The sequence below is a fragment of the Sorex fumeus genome, unplaced genomic scaffold, assembly GCF_029834395.1.
Source record: "Sorex fumeus unplaced genomic scaffold, SorFum_2.1 ptg000052l, whole genome shotgun sequence".
NCBI lineage: Eukaryota > Metazoa > Chordata > Mammalia > Eulipotyphla > Soricidae > Sorex > Sorex fumeus.
Genome location: NW_026606109.1, coordinates 990,978 through 1,015,887, shown reverse-complemented (window position 1 = coordinate 1,015,887; position 24,910 = coordinate 990,978). Strand labels below are relative to the sequence as shown.

Sequence of the window (24,910 nt, the reverse complement as noted above, 5' to 3'; positions counted from 1 at the left end):
CCCTGCCCAGTAGCCTCCAGTGGCCATGGCAGTGACTGTGGGTTCATGTTTGACTCAGGTTGCTGCTGCTTTTAGAGGCTTCAGCTGTTTTGGGGAGGTGCCTTGGGTGGACAGAGACAGAGCAACATGGCCAGGGGCCAGCAGAAGCTGGAGGATCCTGGAGAACACGGGAGGCCGCGTGGTAGCAACTTGACAACTGCCTGCAGGACACAGGGATTCAGGGCAGAGGGAAGCCCAGCATGAGTCACGTGGGTCTGTCCTGACTCAGAACAAGCCACATCAGTCACATCAGTTCAGTGGGTCTCATCCTGGCTCAGTGAGAACCACAAGGGTCTTATCCCAACAGAGCATGAGCCACGTGGGTCTCACCCCAGCTCAGCGTGATCCACTTGGGTCTTACCCTGGCTCAGTGAGAACCATGTGGGTCTCGTCCCAACTGAGCATGAGCCACGTGGGTCTCACCCCAGCTCAGTGTGAGCCACGTTCTTCTCATCCCAGCTTTCCATGGCCACATGGGTCTCATCCTAACTAAGCATGAGCCACGTGGGTCTCACCCCAGCTCAGTGTGAGCCACGTTCTTCTCATCCCAGCTTTCCATGGCCACATGGGTCTCATCCTAACTAAGCATGAGCCACGTGGGTCTCACCCCAGCTCAGCGTGAGCCATGTGGGTCTCAGTCCAGTGGAGCATGATCCACATGGGTCTCATCCTGGCTCAGTGTAAGCAGGTCATGTGGGATTCTCCTGGGACCCCCAATTCTGTAGGTCCTCCAGTTCCCCTCAGTCAGGGACTCCCACTTGGAGCCTGTCACAGAACCCCACACAGAGCCCCCGTGCCCACTCTCCACAGCACTCTCAGTGTTTCAGGTAAACGGTGCCACGTGGCTCAGAGTTATGGCTCACCAGGGATGGGTCAGGGATGAAGGTTCTCTTGGGACATCTCTTTATATTGCATGGCAAGTGCTGCTGAGTTGCTCAGGTCGCTGGGGGAACAGGAAGCAATTTCCCCCGCCCCCTCTCCCCCCTGAGTGAGAGCTGGTTGTCTCAGATGTGCCCAATCCTCAATAAAGTCTCACGGGGAGCTTGAATGAGGGCTTCTGGATGGTCCTGCCCAGCTTGGTGGCTAAGAGGGTCCCTGGCTGGGCTTCTGCAGGACTTGTAGAGGCTTCTGGACACCCACTCTGTGCTGGCGCCCAGCACTCTGTCTCAGGAGCACAGGGCTCTGCATGTGCTAATGACCACTGGCTGAGCTGAGAACTCATCTTCCCTCCATCCCCCTTTTCCCTCCCCGTGGGCTCTGCATGGTCCCGTGACGGAGCGCAGGGGTGTGGGGTGAGGGCAGTGACTAGCTGTGAAGCCCTTGCCTGTCCCCCTGGGGAAATTGGTCGGGGCACCTAGTACCCACCCGTGCCTCCCCTCCCCCACCGAGTCACCTCACCTGGGACTGCAGTCCTCCCTCCCATGGGTGCCCACACGTTTCTATGACCCTGGGCCCCTCCCTCCCCCACTTCTTTCCTCTTCCTCCATCCTGAGGCTGCCCCAACTCCAGGATTTACAGGTGTGTCCACACTCCTCTCCAGTCTGTTTTGAGTCTGGGACAGCACTGCCACCAGTTGACCCTTAAATCACAAGGTCTCGGAGTCTGTCTGGTGCAGGGGTGGGGTGAGTGTGGGTGGGACGCTCTGGGGTCCTAGCTCCATCCTGATGCTTCCTTAACTTACTCTCACAACCGTAGTCTCCTTGCAAATCTTTTCCATTCTGAATTCAGATGATGCCTCAGTGCCTGCGTTGGAGACTCAGCCTCAAGGAGATGAAGAAGGTGAGTGCAGGGAGCGTGGTCTCCCGGGCTGGGGCAGGGCTGCACGGGGTCGGGACTGGTGCCTCCGCTGCTCAGACGCATAATCCGTGCCACGGATGCAGGCGAACTTTTAAAGCCACATGTGCTTGAGATGGACTCACTCTTGTCACTTTTTTTTTCTTTTTGGGTCACACCCAGCGACGCACAGGGGTTCCTCCTGGCCCTGCACTCAGGAGTTACTCCCGGTGGTGCTCAGGGGACCCTATGGGATGCTGGGAATCGAACCCGGGTCGGCCACATGCAAGGCCAACGCCCTACCCGCTGTGCTCTCGCTCCAGCCCCACACACTCGTCACTTTTAACAAATTCTTTTGGCTCTCTGTCAGTATAAAAATGTTCTGGTCAGAACCAACCAGGGTTTGGAGACAAAGGTTAAGGAAAGTACATGGTGCGTGAACATGGTGTGGAAAATCAGAATCAAATAACTGACGGTTATGATAATGGCAACCAGGAGTGCAGGAGGCATGGGCCGCAGGCACGTGCGTTCTGGGCCCCTGGTGCCAGTGAGAAACTGAATCGCCCAGGGCATGGCCGGCGTGGTGGAGGGGGGCCCAGGTGTCTGTGGACGGGGCTCTTGGCCATGGTACTGGCCTTGCCCCAACCCCTGCACATGCCGTTCTCTTGGAGAGCCACAGGGTGTTTCTCTGGTTGCCCCAGCCCTGTGGCAGCCCACACCAGCCACGCAGGGTGGAACAGACTCCCAGTGGCCGTAAGGGATGTGGTTCTGTACGGTCAAACCCACGTGTCTTGACGCGGGGCCATCTGTGCCCACACAGCTTTCGCATGTATACTTTCACACGAAGGGAAAGTTCTAATGTTTACAATTATATAGTAATTTATTTTCGCTCACACGTCATTTCAGCATGTTTATGGTGGGCTCTTCCCCAGCAGTGTGGGAGGCTGGAGGGAGCCCTTGGTGGGTTTAGTTTTGGCCGCATGGGCCTGACGATCCGGGGCTCTGGGCCCAGCACTGATGTGGCCCTCGGGCCCCTCCGGCAGGGCTGAGGGCAGGAGCCACTGGGGAGGGGGCTCTGGCAGCTCACAGAGGCCCTTGGCTGCCTCTCGGTGTCCCCGCCCCCTCCCTTTACGACTTGAGTCGCTGGTTTATCTCTTAGACTTTGGATTTTGTCTGCCTGGTGAAGTCTGGATGGAGAGATTTCCTGATGCACTTAAAACGTTGGCTCTGTTTGTTCGTTAGATATTGCATCCCGCTACCCTACACTTTGGACCGAACAAGTGAAAAGTCGGCAGAATAAAACCAACAAGAATTCAGGTAAGAGAGGGTACTCAGTGAGGCAGATTTAGTAAACCCTCCCTCCCTCCTTCTCTCATTCCCATTTTTACTCCCTCCCTCCTTCCATCCTTCCTGTGCTCCTCCCCGCTTCTGCCCTCCTTCCTCCTCTCCCTCCCCCCCCCTTATTATTCGGTTTGAATTTATTGAGACCACACCTGGTGGTGCTCAGGGCTTGCCCCCGGCTCTGTGCGGGGTCACCCCTTGGAGGCTCCGGACCGTATTCGGTGCCGAGGATCAAGCCTCGGTCGGCTGCACGCAGGGCAAGCATCTTCCCTGCACTCTTGCACCACCCACCCTGCTTCTTCCTCTGAAGTCAGGGCAACAGCCCACCTGGCTCCCAGCGGAAACGGTTGTCTAACTTTGATCATGAAAATGGGGTCTTGAAATTGGGGACTATTTTTTATTACATTCTAAAGATGCTTTATAAGGTTTTTCTGTACAGCGGAGTAAACTAGTTTCAGGAAGCCAAGTGAGAATGTTTTATCGTGGTTCTCTGCCTCTGGCCTCTCCAGTCGCAGGTGTCAAGGTCCCAGGTAGCCCATGCGTCTCCCACCCCAGTGGGTGGTGCCGGCACCTCTGAGCCTGAGCCCCACAGTGTGCTGAGGTCGGGAGGGAGAGCTATGGTCCCCCCGGTCTTCGGCACAGCCCTGCACACGCCACTCTACCCTCCGAGCAAACGTCCCGAGAGTGGCCTTCAGGGCTAGAATCGGGCATGGGGGAGCAGCTCGGGGTGGGAACGAGGTCTGTGGCTCCACGGGAGGCTCTGTGGATGCTGCGTCCCTGCCCCCTGCCCTGAGGGACCCTGAGCCCAGGACCACCTGCCTCGTGGATGCCTGCTGGTGGGTGTGTACAGGGAGGAGGGCGTTCCCGCTCTCGGTCACCCTGGAGGCACCTGCAGGTGTCCTTGCTTCCCTGCTGCTGCGTCTCTGGGAAAAGAAAAGGGGAAACGCTTGGGTCAGATGGTCAGAGCCACTTGCAGGACTCGGAGAATCGGAACGTACTGAATAAAAGGTCGTCACTCGGGTGACGACCCCAGCGCCTGGCCAACAGCCGAGGTGCTCCAAGGATTCACATCCTCGCTTGGTCTCTTTCTCCGTCCTCCACCTCAGCCAGGAGTTGGCTCTGTTCTGGGCTCTGCCGGGCAGTGGGTGGTCATGAGAGACCCTCACGTGCCCGACCTCCCCGTTTCCTGGGAGCTCGCAGAGCTGTGAGGCCTGTGTGGGAACGTGTCACAGCGGCGCAGGCTGCACCTTGACATCCACCCGACAGCCGCCATGCCGTGTCCCCGGCCGGGCCTCAGCGCCCTGTCAGCTGTAGCCTGTAGTAAGAGCTGGCAGCTGCTGTGTCTGGGGCGAATGGTGGCGTGTCCGGAGATTTCAGCAGACAGTGTCCCAACTCCGGCTCAAAACGGAGCCGCCCCTGGGAGGGACTCCAAAACCACAGGCATGGGGACAGGAGGGGACACGGCCACCACGGGACACGGCCACGGGACCAGCGGGGGCGGGGGACCTGGGTCACAGGACCCTGGCAGAAGGGCCCCTCCTTAGCAGTGCTCTCCCCAGGTGTGCGGCAGGGACAGCTGGTGGCACTGGAGACCCGGCAGCAGCTGCCACGGCCCAGTGAGATCAGCGGGGCCCACGTGACTGCCCTGCCCTGCAGGGTCTCACTTTTATGGCTTTTAGCTTTGAAGAGCGACTTTTAATCATTTTTTATGTAAGTGGACATTTATTCCCCGAGATAGTCATCTGTGACTTGTTACTCTGGATTTTATATTTTATTACTTTTAATTACTTTTATCCCTGAGGGGTGAGGGGGGCAAGTCGGGTGGGGAGGGAGAGGTGTGGGGCAGGGTGGGGGCAGGCACCAGGGCCTCCCTTATCGTGCTGCCCCCTGCAGGCATGCAGACCCACTGCTCTCCCTGAGGGGGCCTAGGGTCAGGGGCTCTGACTCTCTCCCAGCCGGGCTGCAGAGTCCTGGTGTTTCCTACATCAAACCTGATGCAGTGCCACAGTCAACAGGCTTTCCTGGTTGTTAGGAGTGAGGCCAGGTGGACGCAAAAGAGAAGACAGAAAGGGGATGCCAGTGTCCGGCCCCTCCCCTGTCCCCTTCTCATTCCTGTCCCTGTCCCTTCCCTGTCCCTCCCCTGTCCCTGTCCCTCTCCCGTCCTTCCCTTCTCCCTCCCCTGTGCCTTCCCTGCCCCTCCCCTGCCCCTGACCTACTGACCTGGCTCACACATTCTGTTTTATGGAGCTGAGGCCTGGGTAGCTATTGAGCTTTGATCGAAGGTGTTTGAATGCTGTTTTGTGTGGCTCCTCCCTCCCTGCCTCCCCAGCACTCACTGGACGTGAGGGATATTGTCCCCGGGGTCTGACATGCATTGTCCCGAGGGTCAAATGTGATGTAATCCCAATGGTCAGACGTGGCATCGTCCTGAGGGTCAGACAGGGCAGCATCCAAAGAGTTAGAGGTGGCGGCATCTCGAGTGTCCCACCTAGCAGCACCCCAAGGGTCAGACATGGCCATGTCCTGAGGTCAGACGTGGCATCTTCCAAGAGTCAGACGTTGCATCCTCCCACAGGCCAGAGGCCCAGTGTCTTCAGGGTCTGAGGGCCAGGCGTGTCGGGGTTCAGAGTGTCAGATGTAGTGGCTCCCCAAGTGTCTGACGTGGCATTGTCCTGAGGGTCAGAGGTGGTGGGGTCCCATGGGTCAGACATGGAGATGTCCTGTGGTCAGGCGTGGGCCTCGTCTGAGCAGATGGAGCTGTGACAGCCACTCTCGCCGGGCACCAGGAGGTGGCAGGTGCCCGCACAGTGGGATGATCTTGCCCCAAGAACTGCACACCTACCCATGAACACCCACACCTGCACACAGACGCCCACACCTGTACACGGATGCCCATACCCGCACAGACACCCACACCTGCACACGGATGCCTACACCTGCACACGGACACCCAGGGACACTAACAGTTGTTAGTGCTGTGGTAAACTCCCGCGTGCTGTGCTCCCCCTGCACTGTACCACCGTCTGTCATAGTCCCCACCTCCCAGCAGTTCCTGTACCCTGTGTCTAGGCTGTGGAATTGGGAATGAAGGTGGTTGGTCATTGGCTCAACCCGTTTCTCGTCTATCAGCGGGGAACATCTATCGGCCCCCAACACACCAGGGACCCCCGTCACCACAGTGCCCGATCTTACAGCACTGCTCTGACTATATCTCGGAGCACACTAGGTGGGAGTACTCTGACTACGTACAGGGTGATGTGTTATAGGGCTACTATTCATATACTGTGTATGGAGAGCTTCTTAGTACGAGTTCTTAATAGAGTAAGAGTACTCTATTACAGGAGTACTCTGTGTGTGGGGTGCTCTGACTGCACAGGGCTGCTCTGTGCCCTGTGTAGAGAAATCTGCCGGAGTGGAGGGTCAGGCTGTCTGCCCCAGAGGGCCCCGTGCTCCTCCGCCTGGGGGCGTGCGTGGGTGGGGTGGCCGCTGCTCTGCTGTCGGCCGTCTCTGACTGCTGGCACTGGGGGAAGAGGGTTCCCCATCCTGGGTGTGCCGTCTACTTCTCGGACCCCCTTAGAGTTTGGCGGTCCTCGGAGGGTCCTGCTCTCTCTGGGCTGCTTCCCCTGCCTTGTCCGGGAGCTTGGGGGGTGTCCTGCTCTCCCAGTGACAATCCTGAGAAGGGGCTGGGACAGCCCCCCCAGGGCCCTGGGCACACACTTCAGCCGGGCACCCATCAGGAAGGGGCTCTCGACCCCCACCACGTTGGAGTGTCCACCTGTCTGAACAGCACACAGTGCGTTCTCCCATGCACATGCCTGCACAGTGTACTCACACCCATCTGTGTGCACACGCATCCACGACTACACACCCACACATGCACGTGGACGCACAGTTGGGTCTGCACAGGAGCATGCCTACGCATTTGCACACAGGCACCTGTACGCAACGTGTACACACACGCACACCCATAGAATCATCCACACACACTGCACACCCTTGCACACACACGCACCGTGCCTCAGTGGACATGTGTGCACAACCACAGGCCCTTTTGCACAGGTGCACATCTAGACAGACACACACGTGCACACACGCACACACCCACACCTGCACCTTCACACACTGGCACACACATGAGCACCCACACGTGCGCACAGACTGAGGAGCTGCGTACCAGCTCCCAGGTCACGGGAGAACTTGTCTGCTGTCACAGGAGGAGACTACGGCCTGTGCGTGGAGCAGGGCTTCTGAGCAGGCCTGTCGCCCACAGCCGCCCCAGGCACTTCTGAGAGGGCCGCGTCCCCAGGAGCTGCCAAGGGGGTCTGTGTGCCCCCAGATCATGGCAGGGCAGCTGCTCGCTCCCAGTCACCGCCCTGCAGGCGGGCAGGGGTGCCTGGGCCCTGGGCTTTCATGCCGGGCTGTGTCTTTGGAGCCCTTATGCAGAGCAGTGAGGTGAGGCCTGGGGAAGTGAGGACCAATGGGGTGGGAGCCAGGGGCGGGGTCCTCAGGCTGGCGGTGGGGACCGGGGCTGTGTGCTCACTGCCTGCCTCCCCCGCAGCATCGTCCTGTGACCAGGAGCAGCAGTCAGCCCTGGAGGAGGCCAAGCAGCCCAAGAATGACGACGTGGTGGTCCCCGAGTGCGCCCAAGGCGGCCTCTACAAGCCTGTGCAGTGCCACCCCTCCACGGGCTACTGCTGGTGTGTGCTCGTGGACACGGGCCGCCCCATCCCGGGCACGTCCACTAGGTAAGGGAGACGACAGCTGCCGGGCCGTGGCCCCGCCTGGGGTCTCTGCTGCAGGGGGCCTGGCTTGGCATGGGAGCAAGGGCCATGCCCAAGGCCTTGCCCGCGGGGAGCAGCGCTGCAGAGCCCTGCATGTGGCCTGGTGCCTCCGGCAGGGGGAGCTGCACGGAAGCCTGGGGGCAGCTCCCGGACCACCCGCTGCTCCCCAGGGCAGCAGAGACGTGTCCTTAGAGCAGTTTGGGCTGCAGAAACCAGATGTGAGCAGTTCAGAGATGTGCCCTAAAGCTCTGTCTCTCCTGGTTGTGCCCATGGAGGCATCTTCCGTGAGCATTTCTGCATGTATCCACCACATCCTTCTAGAAGGATCCTCCACAAATCCCTAGAAGGGTCCACCACATCCTTGTAGAAGCATTCTCCAGCCTTCTAGAAACATCCTCCACAGCCTCTTGAAGGATCCTTCACAGCCTTCTAGAAGCATGTTCCACAGCCTTCTAGAAAAGTCCTCCAGAAACTTCCAGAAGGATCCTCCGCTGCTTTCTTGAAATGTCCTCCACAGCCTTCTAGAAGGATCCTCCAAAACCTTTTAGAAATGTCCTCCACAGCCTTCTAAAAACATCCTCCAGAGCCTTCTAGAAGTGTCCCCCAAAACCTTCTAGAATGATCCTCCACAGCCTTCTAGAAATGTCCTTCATAGCTATGACAGCATGCTCTACATCTCTGCTGTCAGCATGGAAGCTGCTCGTCGGGTTTGCTGCCCGCTTTCTAACTGGTTGAATGCTCCTGCCTCTGGCCCCTCATAGGAGTCCGTCCTTCATAACAGCCACTTGGTGCAGCCACGTCCTTCGTCACCAACAGCCTTCACCACAGCCACATGACAAATGGCAGAGACTGCTATGGACACTCAACTGGACGTAGACTGCTGTGGACACACAGTCAGAGGACACAACTAGACAGAGGCCACTCTGAAAACATAACCAAAGAGAGTCATAGACACACAACTGGACAGAGACCACCATGGGCACAACTGGACAGAGACTGCTCTGGAAACACAACCAGAGATAGTCATGGGCATACAACTAGACAGAGACCACCATCAACACAACTGGACAGAGACCATCATGAACACACAGCTGGACAGAAAAGCCATGAACATGCAACTGAATAGAAACCACCATTGGACACACAACCAGAGACTAATATGGACCCGAAGCCAGAGATGGCCATGGGCACACGCTGGACAGAGACCTCTGTGGACTCACAGCCAGAGCCTGCCATGGGCCCACAGCCGGACAGAAACCAGGTGAGGCAATGAAGCCCATACAGAATGCTGAGTGGGTGGGCACGGCCCCCAGTGTCAGTTGTCCTTTTTCCGGGCACTTGAGTGCATATAAGGGCAGAACCTGTTTGGAGGTCCAAAACAGTTATCAAGAAAAGTCATGAAGACTGAAATCAGAGCAAGTGCCTGTGTTAAGTCATTAGGCTGAGTGGAGCTAGAAACGACAGAGATGCCTCAGACTCATGGACTAAGTGGCATGCCTCTCAGTGGCACTGGGTCCGTGAGGAAATTCAGTCAGAAGTGAGACCCAGTCAGAGGTCACTGAGAATGCAGAGTGATGTGAGCAGGAATGGATCCGCACAGTGTTCAGGGGGAACCACCGGCAGTGCTGGCCTTTGTCACAGCAGGGAGCCTCAGAGGCCGTCACAGCCTTCCTTCAGAAGCAACTCAGAGAGAACAAAGTGAAAAGCCAGAATAAGGAAAGAAATACTAAAATAATCTGCAAAAAGAAGCGAAGTGGAAACCAGAAGAGCAGCACAAAAGATTAATGAAAGTAAAGGTTATTTCTTCAGGAAGACAAACAAAATGAATTAACTTTTAGCTTACAAAAAACGAGAAAACTAACCAAAAAATGAGAGAAAAGAAATCCCAAGATACTGTAGGAATATGAAGGATAACAAGAGACTATGAACTACTATATGCCAGCAATTTGATCATCTGGAAGAAATGGGTAATTTATATAAAAACATAGCTTAACAAAAATTAACCAGGAGGAAATATAAAATAGACAGATGCAAGGATGGAGCCTGAAGGCACAACCCCAGAATAAAAACCACAGCCATCCCAAAACAAAGGCTCCAGACTGGCTGGCTTTACTAGTGAATTTGGTCAGATTTTCAAAGGACTGTTTCTTTTCAGACTCTTGATTAGACTCAGCACCTGTGTGGAAAAAAGACTCAAGAAGCAGGAATAGGATTATTGTGTCTCATATCATAAAGACCACATACAAAACCCAGAGTGAAAAAATCACCCTCACAGGTTAAAAACTCAAGACAAGAGTTTCTATTCTTGCCTTTTCTGTTTAACATAGTATTATAGGTTTCAGCCAGAAAATTAGACAACAAGAAATGAAAGAAATCCAGACTGGAAAAGAAGAGAAACTAGTGTTATTTTTAGACGATATGATAATATATATAAACCACAAAAACAGCATTAATATATGAGCCCAGTATTATGTCAACTACGAGTTATCATATAAAGATTTGTTGCATTCATTGTTTGTCATTGCATTTCTGCGTGCAAACCAAGAATGAGAAGGAAATTTAGGAAAACAGTTCCACTTCAATTATGCCAAAAAGAGTTTAAATACACCAGAATAAATTTAACAGGGGAAGCAAAACTTCATATGACACAAACATAAGGCATTGTTAAAGAAGAAAGAACAAGGCACAGAGACGGGAAGGAGACCCACGTTCGTGGGTAAGGAGGGTCAGTAGCGTTAACAGCACTGCCATCTCAAGACCAATTACGGAAGTAATATCCCTCTTACCAAAAGCAGTATGCAGAGTCAGTGAAAATATCAGAATCCCAATTACACTTTGAGGAAGTAGAACAAAAATACCAAATTATTGAACTAAAAAAGGCTCTATATTGCTAAAGGAATTTTGAGGAAAATAAGAAAAATAAAGGAATATAATTTAACTCCAGACTATATATATTATTATTTTTTTAATTTTTGCTTTTTGGGTCACACCCAGCGATGCACAGGGGTTACTCCTGGTTCATGCACTCAGGAATTACTCCTGGCCGTGCTCGGGGGACCATATGGGATGCTGGGAATCAAACTCGAGTCAGGCCGCATGCAAGGCAGATGCCCTCCCCGCTGTGCTATCACTCCAGCCCCACTATATATATATATATACATATATATATATATAACTTTTTTTTGAATCGCTGTGGGATAGACCATTACAAAGCTGCTCATAATTAGATTTCAGTCGTACAGCGTTCCAACACCCATCCCTCCGCCAGTGCACATTTCCCAGCACCAGTGTCCTCAGGTTCCCTCCCAGCCCCTGCCTGCCTCTATGGCAGGTACTTTTCTTCTCTCTCTCTCTCTCTCTCTCGTTCTCTCTCTTCTCTCTCCTTTTGGGCATTGTGGTTTGCAATATTGATACCGAAAGGTTATCAAGAATATCCCTTACCTACTTCTAACCCTCAGATCCTGTCCAGCATGATCATCCCCTACTATTATTGTCATACTTGTCTCTTCTCTGTCTTACCTACCCTCAGTCCCACACATACTTGTGGTTAGTTCCAACCATTGACCAGTCCTCCCAACCCCTGTTTACCCCGGCCATGGATATTATTCTTCTACTGTACATATTTTTATATGCCACAAATGAATGCAGTCATTCTATATCTGTCCCTCTCCTTCTGACTCACTTCACTCAGCATGATACTCTCCATTTTCATCCATTTATGGGCAAATTTCACGACTTCATTTTTCCTGAAAGCTGCATAGTATTCCATCGTGTGATTGTGCCATCACTTCTTTATCCATCCATCTGTTCTTGGACACTCAGGTTGTTTCCACATTCTGGCTGTGGTGAATATACACTATATTTTCAAGGGACACAATACAAAGAACAGCCCACTGGAATAAATCCTGGCACACAGATCAGTGAAACAGAACCCAAAGCATAGAGATAACCCCTCACACTCGAAAACATATTTTGTAGGACATTTTGTGTAGGGGTCCCTGGTCCAAGGGCAAATGGAAAAAATCTCACAGAAGGGAAAGCTGGAAGCCTGCAGGGAGGAGTTGGATCAGTCTTGGACTCCACATGCAGAGAGGGATGAAACACCCACCTAGCAGACTCAGACTCACACCCAAAAATGCATAAGAAGGTCACATTGGGGAAACACTCCATAACATCAGTTTTTGAGAGATCTTTTGGAGATTTAGTCCCATGGACAGTTAAAGCGAATGACTGGGATGATATCAAGCTGAAAATATTCTCAGGAAAAGAAAAGACCATTCTTTCATTGTCCCCTAACAGCTGCATGGTGTTTGATTGTTGTAGATCTACCATAGTTTCTTTATCCAGTCGTCTGTTCTCAGGCGCCTGGGTGGTTTCCAGGTTCTGGCTGTTGTGAATAGTGCCACAATGAACAGGGTGCAGATGGGTTTTCTGCTGTGGACTTTTTGGTCACTATGGTGTATTCCTGAGTCCTATTGCTGGGTTGTACGGGAGCTCAATTTCTAGTTTTTTGAGAAACGTCCATATTGTTTTCCAAAAAGACTGAACCAGTCAACATTCCACAAAAATGAATGAGAGTCCTTTTCTGACACCTGTGCCAGCACTGGTTGTTTTTGTTCTTTTTGATGTGTGCCAGTCTCTGTGGTGTGAGATCTGACTTCATTGTTGTTTTGATTTGTGCTTCCCTGATGATTAGTGATATAAACCATTTTTTTCCATGTGCCTTTTGGCCATTTGTGCTTATTTGAGGAAGTTTCTGTTTATCTCTTCTCCTCATTTTTTGATAGGGTTGATTTTTTTTCTTGTGAAGTTCTACCAGTGCCTCTATATCTTGGATATTAAGCCTTTATCAGATGAGTGTTAGGTAAATAACTTTTTCCATTCCATGGGCTGTTGCTGAAAGCAGGTAAAAAAGTGATATACATGATACCTCTCAGTAACGGTATTGCAAGCCACAGTACCTAAAAGGAAATAAAGGGAAAAGAGGGAGAGAAGAGAAGCGTCTGCAGGCTGGTGGGTGGGAGGGAAACTGGGAACCTTGGTGGCAGGAAATGTGCACTGATGAAGGAGCGGGTGTTTGAACTTTGTGTGACTGAAACCCAATCATCAACAACTTTGTAATTGTGTATTTCATGGTGATTCAATTGGAAATTTTTTTTCCAAAAAAAGGTTTTTGTTTTTTAAATGAAAATGCCAGGAAAGACGGCTACTGAGTGGGCAGGCACCCTGTGTGGGGCCAAACACCCAGGCAGGGCACACCATGCAGCACCCCAAATCCATTTAACAATGGCAACACAATGGCCACTTCAACCTGGGCAGATTTGCAGATTCTCCAAAGAGGGCACGTAACACCAACAGGCACACACACACAGCGGACAGGTGCACACCACCCAACAGGCTCACATAGTGCCAACAGGTGCACCACACAGCTGACAGGCACACACACAGCCAACAGGCTCACACGGTGCCAATAGGTGCACACAAAGCCAACAGGTGCACCTGAACAACAGATACACACAGCCAACAGGCACATGCAGATGAGGTGAGCCAACTGATACACACACAGAGCCAACAGGCACACACGGACAACAGCTACACAGAGCCAACAGGTGCACACAGAGCCAGCTGAGAGCCCCTAGATTCGGGGTGTAGGGTCCGAGTCCTGCTCTGAAGGGGTGCACAGCCACCCTGGTGTAGGACCCAGGAGTGGCCTCCTGGGCACATACTGGGAAAGGAGGGACCAGGGTCAGAGTATGGGAAGGCAGATGCTGGGCTACCTTTGGGAAACTCCTTGATTTACCAGCGCTGCGGGACCCAGAGCTGGGCTGCCACCTGGGCATAGGCCACCCCTGTAGCCCGAGGGTGTGGGGCTTGCTGGTGGCCGAGGAGGGCAGACACGAGCAGGGCGTGACCCTCTGTGCTGTTGCAGGTATGAGCAGCCCAAGTGTGACCACACAGCTCGGGCAAACCCAGCCAAGACGCGGGATCTGTACAAGGGCCGCCAGCTCCAAGGTGAGTGCAGTGACCACAGGGGCATTCCCTGCAGAACGGGGTGTGGGGTGGGGGTGTGGTGGGCAGGGATGGGGTCAGACTGGTCTCTGACTCACCTCCAGCACCTGACGGTCTTTGCTTTTTTAACTTAATCTGAGGCACCGTGGTTAACAGGCTTCCCTGGACATGACATTACAACTGCAGCCCTCCCCCAGACTGTTCCCCCAGCACTTGCCTCCCCCCATGCCCCACCCCCACCCCCACCATGCAATCAGGTGACCCCAGATCAGTGGATCGTTCTCAGTTTCTGTTGCCTTTGGCTGTTGTTACTCCTGCACTATGCCTCTTTTTAAAAAATCTTTTATTATTTATTATTTTGTTTTTATTTTTTGGCTTTTTGGGTCACACCAGTGATGCCCAGGGGCTACTCCCGACTCTGCACTCAGGAATTACTCCTGGAGGTGCTCAGGGGCCTATGGGATGCCGGGAATCGAACCTGTGTTGGTCACGTGCAAGGCAAACGCCCTACCCACTGTGATGTCACTCTACCCCCTTCACTCTGCTTCTTTATAGCCCATGTATGAGAGCTCATTCTGTCTGTCCCTCTTGAGTTCACTCGGCTTGATTCCCTCCAGCTGCTGGATCCTTCATGTAGCAGCAAAGTGCTCCATTTTTTTTTCTGGCAGCCAAGTAGCATTCCACTGTGCGTGTGCCACAGCTTTATGCAGTCATCTGTCCTCACACGCTTGGGCTGTCTCCAGATCTGGGCTATTGTGGGTAGTGCTGCAGTGGACATCGGGGTGAGGGTGCCTCTTCTGAGTCAACACTGGGCTCTGGGGCAGATGTCCAAAGGTGGAATTCTGGGTAATATGGCAGCTCAGTTCTTAGTTTTTTTGGGAACTAATGGGTTGAATCAGTCAGCATTCCCAGCAGCAGTGGAGAGGGCCCCTCTCCCCTTCTCTGCACCAGCACTGGCTGCTGTTCTCTGTGGTAAGTGCCAGTCTCGGGAGTGAGGTGAGAGCTCGTGGCTCTGATTTGCATTTCCCTGATGCTAGTGATGACAAACATGTTTCACCAACCTGTCGACTGTCTATGTACAACGATCGTTTCAACCAAACTTTTGGGCTGAGCTGAGTCAAGAAGGGTCTGTGTTTCAGTAAGAGACATACTTTGTCCTTGTGTCCAGTGACTTGAACTGCAGTGGCCTGTCCGGCACTAAAGCCGGGGGGTGAGTGATGGCTCCCGAGGGTCAGAGTCATGGAGCTGCTCTGTGGAGGCTCCCTGGGGTATGTGACGTGTGAGTGGCTGCAGCAGTGAGGCCTGGAGCCGTGGGGACGGGCACGGTCTTGGTCCTAGGCCTGGAGTGTGCTCGGACACGGATGCTGGGAACTGGGGGGTGGTGCGGGCCACTCGGCCGGTGCCCCTGGGTCAGTCCATGGTGGCTGCTCACTGGTGCTGGAGACAGACGCGTGAGTCCCTGAGCATCACTCCATGCCAAGGGGCCTCGGTTTCCCTGCACTGTGCTGTGGTTCTCATCATCCATCCCAGGGGTGAGAAGGCGGGTCCTGGTGCAGGTGGGGCCAGGACCCCCATGGACAGGGGGCTCTGCACAGGAGAGGACTGAGGGGCCCGAACATAGGTTGCACACTGCAGGGCCTGCTGGGCTGGCCAAGTCTGTGCCAATTGTCCTGTATGTGTGCCACCATGTTCACGCATGTCCCGTGTATGTGTGTGTATCCCACAAACACACCATGGCCGTCCCGTGTGTGTACCGTCTGTCCTGAATGTGCCCCTCTTGTGCCCTCATGGGTCCTCTTGTGCTCCTCTGTGTCCTGCATGTGGCCCTTGTGTGCTCCACGTGTGTCCTGCTTGTGCCCCGCGTGTGCTCGTGTGTTCTTCGTATGCCCCTCATGTGTCCCATGTGTGCCCTGCATGTGTTCTTTGCATGCCCCTGTATATCCTGTATGTGCCCCTCACATGGCCCGTGTATATCCCTCATGTGTTTTGTGTATGTCCTGTGTGTACTCTGTGTGTAACCTGTGTGTGTCCCGTGTGGGTCTCGTGTGTGTTCCGTGTGTGCCCTGTGTCCCATGTGTGTCCTATATGTCCCATTTGTGCTCTTTGTATGTCCCGGGTGTGCCCCACGTGTTCCCTGTATGTGTTCTGTGTGCTCCTCATGTGTGCCCGTGTGTTCTGCATGTATCCTGTGTGTACCCTGTGTGTGCCCCATGTGTGTCCTGTGTGTGCCCCATGTGTGTCCCATGTGTCCCATGTGTATCCTGGGTTTGTGTCCCGTGTGTGTCTTGAGTGCATGTGCCCCATGTGTGCAGTTGACAAGCTCAGTCTGCTCCTCTCCTTGCTGTGTCTGTGAAAGAGCGGCGGTGCTGGTGTCCTGCTGCAGGGGGTGCTCTGAGAGACTCTGGGGTCCCCCAGCAGCAGGGGCTCGCTCTGAGGCCGATCTTCACCTTCCAGGTATTTCTGAGTAAGAATAGCGGGCCCCACTACTGCAGGGCTGTGTGGGTGGCTGTGAAGAGGTGTGGAGTGAGTATGCAGAGATGTAGGTGTGTGTTTGTGAGTGTGCAGTCATACAGCTATGTGGGTGTGCAGGTGAGCAAGTGCAAGGGTGTGGGGTGCTGGTGTGCAGGGGTGCAGCTGCGTGAATGTGCAGGGGAGTGGGGGTGCAGGGGTGCAGCTTTGAAGAAGTGGAGGGGAGTGTGAGTTTTTAGCTGTTCAGGTGTACAGGGGAGTGTGGGTGTGCAGGGGCGCAGCTGTGAGGGTGTTCAGGGGCATGAGGGTGTGCAGGGGTGCAACTGTGAGGGTGTGCAGGGGTGTGAGAGTGCAGAGGTGCGGCTATGAGGGTATGCAGGGGAGTTTGGGTGTGCAGAGGTGCTGCCTTGAGGGTGTGCATGGGCGTGAGGGTGTGCAGGGGTGCGGCTGTGAGGGTGTGCAGGGAGTGAGGGGCCGCAAGGGTGCTGCTGTGAGGGCGAGCAGCTCTTTGGGCCTTGGGGAAGTGGTGCAGGCCGGTGGCCGGGTTCTTCCTTCTGGGCCCGCTGTTCTCTCCATCCCGGCTTGGTTTTCTGGACCCACAAGTGCCCTTTGCGACATCCTGGGTATGCACTGCGGTCACAGGGCACTGTGTGCAGGGGGCTGGAGTGGCCCGGGCCGGCCCTAAGCCTGGAAGGGAGCATTCAGGGAAGGGCTGGGAGTGAGCTGGGCACGGCCGAACGCCCACACGTCCCCTCTTGCTCCTTCACTCAGGTCCAGCATGTCCGGGCTGACAGGCCCCTCCCTGTTGGCCTTGAAGGTCAGTGGCCAGGGTGAGCAACCATGCTGTCCCCAGGGAGAGTGGCCTCCTGGGCGTCACTGAGACAGTCTGAAGGTGTCCCTGAGCCAGGGCCACTGAGGCCGCACCGCGAGGCCACACCTGCCCCCTCTGCAGCTCCCATCCAGGTGCCCCCTGAGCACTGCTGGTGGCCAAACTCGAGAGTGGGCTGAGGGTCCCCCACTCCAGCCTCCTGCTGCCCCGCCCCAGTGTGCGGCCCCAGGCTGGGACCAAGACGGGGCCGCACCCTGGACTCCCCGCAAGGGCCAGGACACAGGACATTTGGCCGGGAGACGGCGTCAGACCCTGTGTGCAGACGGGCCAGTGACACATGATGCGGGGGGGGGGGGGAGGGTGGGTGGGGTGGGGTGAGGAGTCAGGCGCTTGAACCCCTTGCCTGCACCCTGGCACCGGGGCTGCGTCTGGGCCCCAGATCTGCCGTCCCCTCCTCAGCCCACCCCTTTCAGCCTGCCCCTCCCTGCCCAGTATCCCCTCAGGTGCCATGGCCAGCACAGGAACAGGCCCTCAGGGCTGGGCTTCACCGCCCTCTCTTTATCCTCTGAGGCTCAGGGTGGCTCAGTGCCCCTCGCTCCCCTCACTGCCCTTCAGTGTCCCTCACTGTCCCCTCATTTTTCCTCACTGTCCTTCAACTTCCCTTCCTGCCCCTCCCTGCCCCATAAGCTGCTCAAGCTCAGAGGGCGACAGGAGCTTGGGGCCAGTTTGGGAGCACTGCCCTTCGTGTGTGTGTGTGTGTGTGTGTGTGTGTGTGTGTGTGTGTATGTATGTGTGTGTGTGTGAGAGAGAGAGAGACAGAGACAGAGACAGAGACACAGAAACAGAAACACACACAGAGACACAGGGAGACACAGAGTCCTGGTGAGTGAGAGGGGCTGGGATGAGGGTGGCGGCTGACCCCAGCTGACTGTTCAGCAGTGCTGCTGCTAAGGCTTTGAAAACGGACAGTGTGGGTGTCTGTAGTGCCTCACATCAGGACTCCTGACCCCTCCGTGGGGCGTCCCCTGGCATCAGGTTCAGATGGCGCTAGTCACAGGAGCTCTAGGGCGGAAGGTTATGGAAGTGGGTGTTCGAGGTCCCGGTGAGGAGACAGTGGTGGGAATGGGTGGCAGAGCGCCCCCTGTGGGCGGCGGTGAGGGATAGGACGGTGGTGAGATCAGAGTCAGTGGGGAGAGCCTGGAGAGTAAGGGTTGGGGGCGGCGGTGACAGCTCGGGGCTTCCATCTCATTTGCTGACCCTCATCTCTGCAGTGGACAGTGAGGGTCACTCAGCCCCGGGAGCTTCCCTGTGGGGTTACCTGGAAACTTCTTTTCTCCATCCGGCCCCAAGAAGGAACAAATCAGACAGGGACCAGCTTGTCATACAAGCGCCAGCACAGGCCACTGATCAGGCCCGTCACAGCGGCTATGGGGGCTCTAGAGGGGACCACTGGCCCCGCAAAGCTGGACTGGAGGCCCTGTGCTTGGAGTGCACTGAGCTGGGGGTGCCCACACTTAGAGGGTGCTGCGTGCGGAGCCCTGTACTTGGGGGTTGCACTGGGCTGGGGTGCCTGCATGGTGGTGTACTGGGCTGGGGTACATGCACTCAGGGGTGCACTGGGCTGGTACATGTACTCAGAGGTGCACTAGGTTGGTACATGAACTGAGGGGGTGCATTGGGCTGGGATATATACACTCAGGGGTGCACTGGGCTGGGTACATGCACTCAGGGGGTGCACTCTGGGCTGTGGCAGTTGCTGCCAGCTTTAGCGTCTGCTTCTTTGGAGAGGAGGGGACCCAGGTTGCATCTGGGGATATAGGGGTGCCCCACACTCACAAAAGTGCAGCTGAGCACCCGCTCATCTCCTGCCCACCTGCACATGATGGGGATGTGGTGGAACTCTTTCCTCCTCCCAAACCCACTTCGAACTGTCCCCTGGGCACTCTAACAGATGTGTCTGCCCTTTCAGACCCCTTCACTGCTGAGAGGGACAAGAAGCAGGAGTCCAGCATCCTGAGAGCGTCAGTGGGAACACAATAGGGAGGAGGGCTTCCCATCTAGAACTGGTGCCCACCTTACTCTTGTGGGCAGAGGTTTGAGAAGGTAAAGGTGAGTTTATCAGTGACAAAACCCAGGAATTCTGCCCATAGCTCACTGAAATTGGAAAAAGGCAACACAGTGAATTAGTGACTGGGGTCTCCGGCACTTTGGACATTACTGGGTTTACAAGATATAGAGGAGTTAGAGTATGCAGCAGGTTCCTCTGAGGAGAGAGGGTCGACAGCAGATTTCTGTGAGGAGGTGGGGCATACAGCAGGTTCCTGTGAGAAGCAGGAATCTACAGAAGGTTCCTATGAGATTGAGTCGATGGCAGGTTCCTGTGAGAATATGGAATGTACAGAAGATTCCTGTCAGGATATGGTATCAACAGCATATTCCTGTGTCAGGAGATTAGGCATGCAGCAGGCTCCTGTGGGGAAATGTGGTCTACAGCAAGTTTCTGTGTGAAGATTTGGGATATACAATAGGTTCCTGTGTGAGGATATGTGTGAAGATTCCTGTGTGAAGCGTTGAGGTACACAACAAGTCCTCTTAGGAGATGGAGTCCACAACAGGTTTCTGCATCAGGAGATGGGGAATACAATACATTCCTGTGAGGGGATGGGATCTACAGCAGTTTCCTGTGAGGAGATGTGGCATATAGCAAGTTCCTGTGTGAGAAAATGAGGTCTACAACTGGTGCCTGTGTCGGGAGATTGGGCCTATAGTAGATTCCTGAGTGAGGAGGTGGGATCTACATTAGAAACATGTGTGAAGGGATGCGGTATACAGCAGGTTCATGTGAAGAGATGTTGTCTACAGTAGGTTCCTGTGAGGTGATAGGGTCTATGTCAGGTTTCTGTGTCAGGGGATGGGGCCTACAGCAGGTTCCTTTTGAGGAGATGAGGCATACAATGAGTTCCTGTGAAGAGAAGGTTCCTGTTAGAAGATGGAGGTCTACATCAGGTTCCTATTTCAGGAGATGGCTCTACAGGGGGTTCCTGTGTCAGGAGATGGTGTCCACAGCAGTTTTCTTTGTGAGGAGATGGGGTCTACAGCAGGTTCCTGTGAAAAGATGGGGTATACAGCATGTTTCTGTGAGCAAATGGGGCATTGAACAGCTTCCTTTGTGAGAAAGTGGGGTCTATAGTAGATATCTATGTGAACAGTTGTATACAGCAGGTTCCTGTGAAGAGACAGGGTCTACAGCAGGTTCCTCTGAGGTGATGGGGTTCACAATAGCTTCCTGTCTGAGAAAATGAGGCATAACACAGTTTCCTGTGAGGATATGGGGTCTACAGAAGTTTCCTGTCAGAAGATGGTGTTTACAACATATTTCTTTGTGAGGAGATAGGGTTTACATCAGGTTCTGTGAGGAGATAGAGCACACAGTAGGTTTCTATGTGAGGAGACAGGGTCTACAGCAGGTTCCTCTGAGGTGATGGGGTTCACAATAGCTTCCTGTCTGAGAAAATGAGGCATAACACAGTTTCCTGTGAGGATATGGGGTCTACAGAAGTTTCCTGTCAGAAGATGGTGTTTACAACAGATTTCTTTGTGAGGAGATAGGGTTTACATCAGGTTCTGTGAGGAGATAGAGCACACAGTAGGTTTCTATGTGAGGAGATGGGGTCTACAGCATTTCCTGTGAGGTGGTGGGCTCTATAGCAGTTTTTTGTGTCAGGAGATGGTATTTGCAATAGATTGTTTTTGTGAGGAGATAGAGTCTACAGCAGGTTCCTGTGAGGAGATAGAGCACACAGCAGGTTCCTGTGTGAGGAGATGGGGTCCACATCATTTCCTGTGAGATAATGGGGTCTACAGCAGTTTCCTGTGTCAGGAGAAGGTGTTTACAGCAGGGTTCTCTTTGAGAAGATCGTGTCTTCAGCAGGTTTCTGTGAGGACATTGGGCATATAGCAGGGTCTTGTTTGAGGAGATGGGACATACATCAGATTTCTGTGTGAGAAGATGGGATCTACAGCAGGTTTCTGTGAGGTGATGGGTCTGCATCAGATTCCTGTGAGGAGATAGGATATACATCAGTTTTCTGTTTCAGGATATGGTTTCTACAGGAAGTTTCTCTGTCATACGATGTTATCTCCAGCAAGTTCCTGTGTGTGGATATGTGGTCTGCATCAGATTTCTGTGAGGAAATGGGGCATACAGCAGGTTACTTTGTGAGGAGATGGGGTCTATAATAGGTTTCTGTGAAGTGAGGTGTCTATAGCAGGTTTCTGTGTGAGGAGACTATGCCTATAACAGGTTTCTGCATCGGGGGATAGGGTCTGCAGCAGAATCCTAAGGAGATAGGGTGTACTGTGATTTCCTCTGAGGAAATGCTGGCTACAGCAGATTCCTGGGAGGCATTGAACATGTTCCTTTGAGGATATGGGGTCTTCAGCAGATTCTATGTCAGAATATGGGGTCTACAGAAGTTTCTTTTGAGGAGATTTTTTTCTGATGACTCCTTGAGGAGATGGGGGTCTAAATCAGGTTCCTGTATGAGGGTACACAGCAGGTTCCTGAAGAGATGGGGTATACAGCATGTTTCTGTTAGAAAATGGGGCATTTAACAGGTTCTTGTGTGAGGAGGTGGGGTCTACAATAGATAGCTTTGTGAGGATATGGGGTATACTGCAGGTTCCTGTGAGGAGATGGGGGTCTATGGCAGATTCTTTGGTCAGGAAATGGGGTCTAAAGCAAGTTCCTGTGAGGAGATGGGGCATACAACATGTTCCTCTGAAGTAGTAGGGTATACAGCATGTTCCTGTGAGGAGATAGGGTATATATCAGGTTCCTGTTTCAGGAGATGATTTCTATAGGAGGTTCTTATGTCATGAAATTGTGTCTACAGTAGGTTGTGTCTGAGAGTATGTGGTCCACATCAGGTTTCTGTGAGGAAATGGGGCACATATCAGGCTCCTGTAAGGAGATGTTGTCAACAGAAGTTCCTGAGGAGATGGGGTATTAGCAGCTTACTGTATGATATATTGAGTCAATTTCATATTCATGTGTGAGAAGGTGGGGCACATTGCAGGTTCCTCTGAGAAGATTGGGTCCACAGCAGGTTATTTGTGAGGAGATGTGGCATACCACAGCTTCCTGTGATTAGATGGAATCTATAGCAGTTTCCTATATCAGGAGATGGTGTTTATAGCAGGTTCCTGTGAGAAGATGGGGCACACAGCTTGTTCCTGTTTGAGGAGATGGGGCATGCAGCAGGTTCCTTGGTGAGATGTGGTCTGCAGCAGATTCGTATGTGTGGAGGTAGGTTCTACAGCACTCTCTTGTGAGATGGGCATACAACAGGTTCCTGTGAGGAGATGGGGCCTACAGCAAGTTTCTGTGAGGAGATGGGGCCTACAGCAGGCTCCTGCGTGCGGAGATGGGCTGTACAGCAGATTCCCTTTAGGAGATGTGGTCTATAGCATCTTGTGGAAAGAGATAGGGTATACAGCAGGTTGCTTTGAGTGAATAGGGCATACAATGGGATCCTGTGTGAAATGGTGATGTAACTCCTTTATGAGGAGACGGGGCAGACAACAGGCTCCTTCAAGGAGATGGGGTTTAAAGTAGGTTCCTATGTGAAGAGATGGGCGTACAGCAGGTTCCTGTGAGAGGTGAAGGGGCACGCAGCGGGTCCTTTAGTGAGGGGGTCTGAAGATATTCCTGTGAGGATCAGGGTTTTGATGGTGCCACAGCATTTGGGTCATGAGCCTGCCCTTCTGTTCACTGTCCATCTTGACACATTAGGACCGAGTTTTCTTTGAGGAGCCCTTCACTGCCTGTGTGCTAGCAGTGTTGGCAGCCTCCGGCCAGCCAGGTCCCTGCCCCCACATAAATCAACACGAGCATAGATTGCAGGGCTGCTTCCAGATGACACTGGGTTTCTGGGACTCCCTGGCAGCTGCCATGTGTGATGGTTTGTTTGAAGAGGCTGGGGAAGAAAAATTGCTGGCCATAATAAACAGTTGGTCACGCAGCGCAAGTGGAGTGTGTGATTTGAGCCTGTCCCTGCCAGATGTGCGAGTGGCCATGTGTGTCCGGGATGAACTTCCCTCCGACGTGGCCAGGCTCGCTGCTCACCACACCCCTCATTTCCTTGTGGGAAGGCCTATCGAGGAGGAGCATACATGCTGGCTCTCCCTGGGGGCTGCTCTCGGGGGCTGAGGCCCCCTCGTCCTACGGGCCTCCCCGTGGCCCCTGCTGGGGGCTGGGGCCCCTGGGCATCTGGAGGCTGAGGGGGGCAGTGGGAATTGGCCACCATCGGCTGGACACAGACACCCTCCAGAGAGCAAAATAAGGGGATGTGGAGAGCAGCCCGGAGCCACAGAGCCACGTAATCTGCTTCGCCTGCAATGTTGTGTTTCCTTTGCTGCGGATCATTCTTTCTCTGGGAGGGGCGTGGTGGCTTCCCAGCGGTGCTTCTGGCCGGATCTCCTCCCGCGGCCCTCAGCAGCTCTGTAAGCCCTGTGGCTCTGTGTCAGGAGACCGTGTGGTGCGGGGTCTGGCATGGCCTTGTGCGGGTGACCCAGCGGCTCCTGGCTCCGTCTGCTGACGTGGCTCTGGCCGTTGCTGAGGGGGAAGCCTTCTCGGCAGACCCTGCTGGAGATGCGTGCAGGGCCCGTCCCCTGCAGGGCTTCCGTCAGCGTGTGTAGGTGACGGAGCGAGACGCTGGCCTGCCCGTGCGGGTGAGGGGCCCAGAGGCTTCGTGAGGCCTGCTGGCGGGAAGGCCAGCGAGAGCCTGGACGTGCAGGCTCCAGCCTTAGAGCGAGGCAGATGGACGATGCTGTTTTCTCTGGCAGCTCTTCCCGGTGGCTGAGCCCCAACCGCTGCCGCCGACTGGGCTTCCCCACGAGCAGGCGCCTGCCCCTTCCGGCCCGCTAGCCCGCTGGTGGGTGGTGACGCAGGGCGCCAGCCGCAGTGTGGGGTACGCTGGCAGGGCCAGCCCACTCCGATGCCATGTAAGTGCAGCACGGAAGGACGCACTGTGGCCCTGGAGAAGAGCCGAGTCCTGCTGCGGGTGACTCCGTGGCCCACACAGGACCTGCGGGGCAGGCGAGCTCGGAGGGCTGCCGTGTCCAGGGGGCTCTGAGGCACTTTCAGATACACAGCAGCTTGTCATTCGCGCCTTCCCCTCAGCCTTCGCCCCCTGAAAGCTAGGCTGGGAGACACCCGAGAATCCCTCATGGCCAGTCTGCCCGTGGACGCGGCCAGTCCACCCCCCGCCCCGGGCTGCACGGAGACCCAGTGGTTCTGTTGCAGGCTGTCCCGGCGCCAAGAAGAACGAGTTCCTGACCAGTGTCCTGGACGCGCTGTCCACAGACATGGTCCATGCCGTGTCCGACCCTGCTGCCCCTGGCAGGTGCATGCCCTACCCCAGAGGGGAACCGGAGCTGGGAGGGTCCCCAGGTCTCAGCCACACTGGGACACACCCCAGAGCCTCGGAAAGGCCTCTGCATCTCCCCCTCCCCATGCCTCTCCTCCCTCCCTCTCAGTGGGCCCGTCCTCCCTTCCCTCCCCTGTAGGGACCCCGCCCCTCCCTCCTGCCTGCCTCCCTCCCCTTCCCCCCCTGCCCTCCCCTCATGCCCCATGCAGCCCGGGGTGTCAGGGAGGGGGTGGGGTCTC

The 24,910-nt window shown here is 54.6% G+C and overlaps 1 protein-coding gene across 2 annotated transcripts in view; it reads left to right on the top strand.

Moving 5' to 3' along the window:
• The window catches only part of SMOC2 (SPARC related modular calcium binding 2), a 64,047-nt gene that overhangs the window by 35,377 nt on the left and 3,760 nt on the right, over positions 1-24,910 (top strand). The window contains exons 6-10 of one of the 2 annotated variants that reach the window (XM_056124902.1): positions 1,735-1,818; positions 3,055-3,129; positions 7,712-7,898; positions 13,864-13,946; positions 24,548-24,647. In XM_056124902.1, coding sequence (XP_055980877.1) covers positions 1,735-1,818; positions 3,055-3,129; positions 7,712-7,898; positions 13,864-13,946; positions 24,548-24,647 — 529 coding nt within the window. The remainder of the gene's footprint in view (positions 1-1,734; positions 1,819-3,054; positions 3,130-7,711; positions 7,899-13,863; positions 13,947-24,547; positions 24,648-24,910) is intronic. The other variant, XM_056124903.1, reaches the window with a different exon arrangement.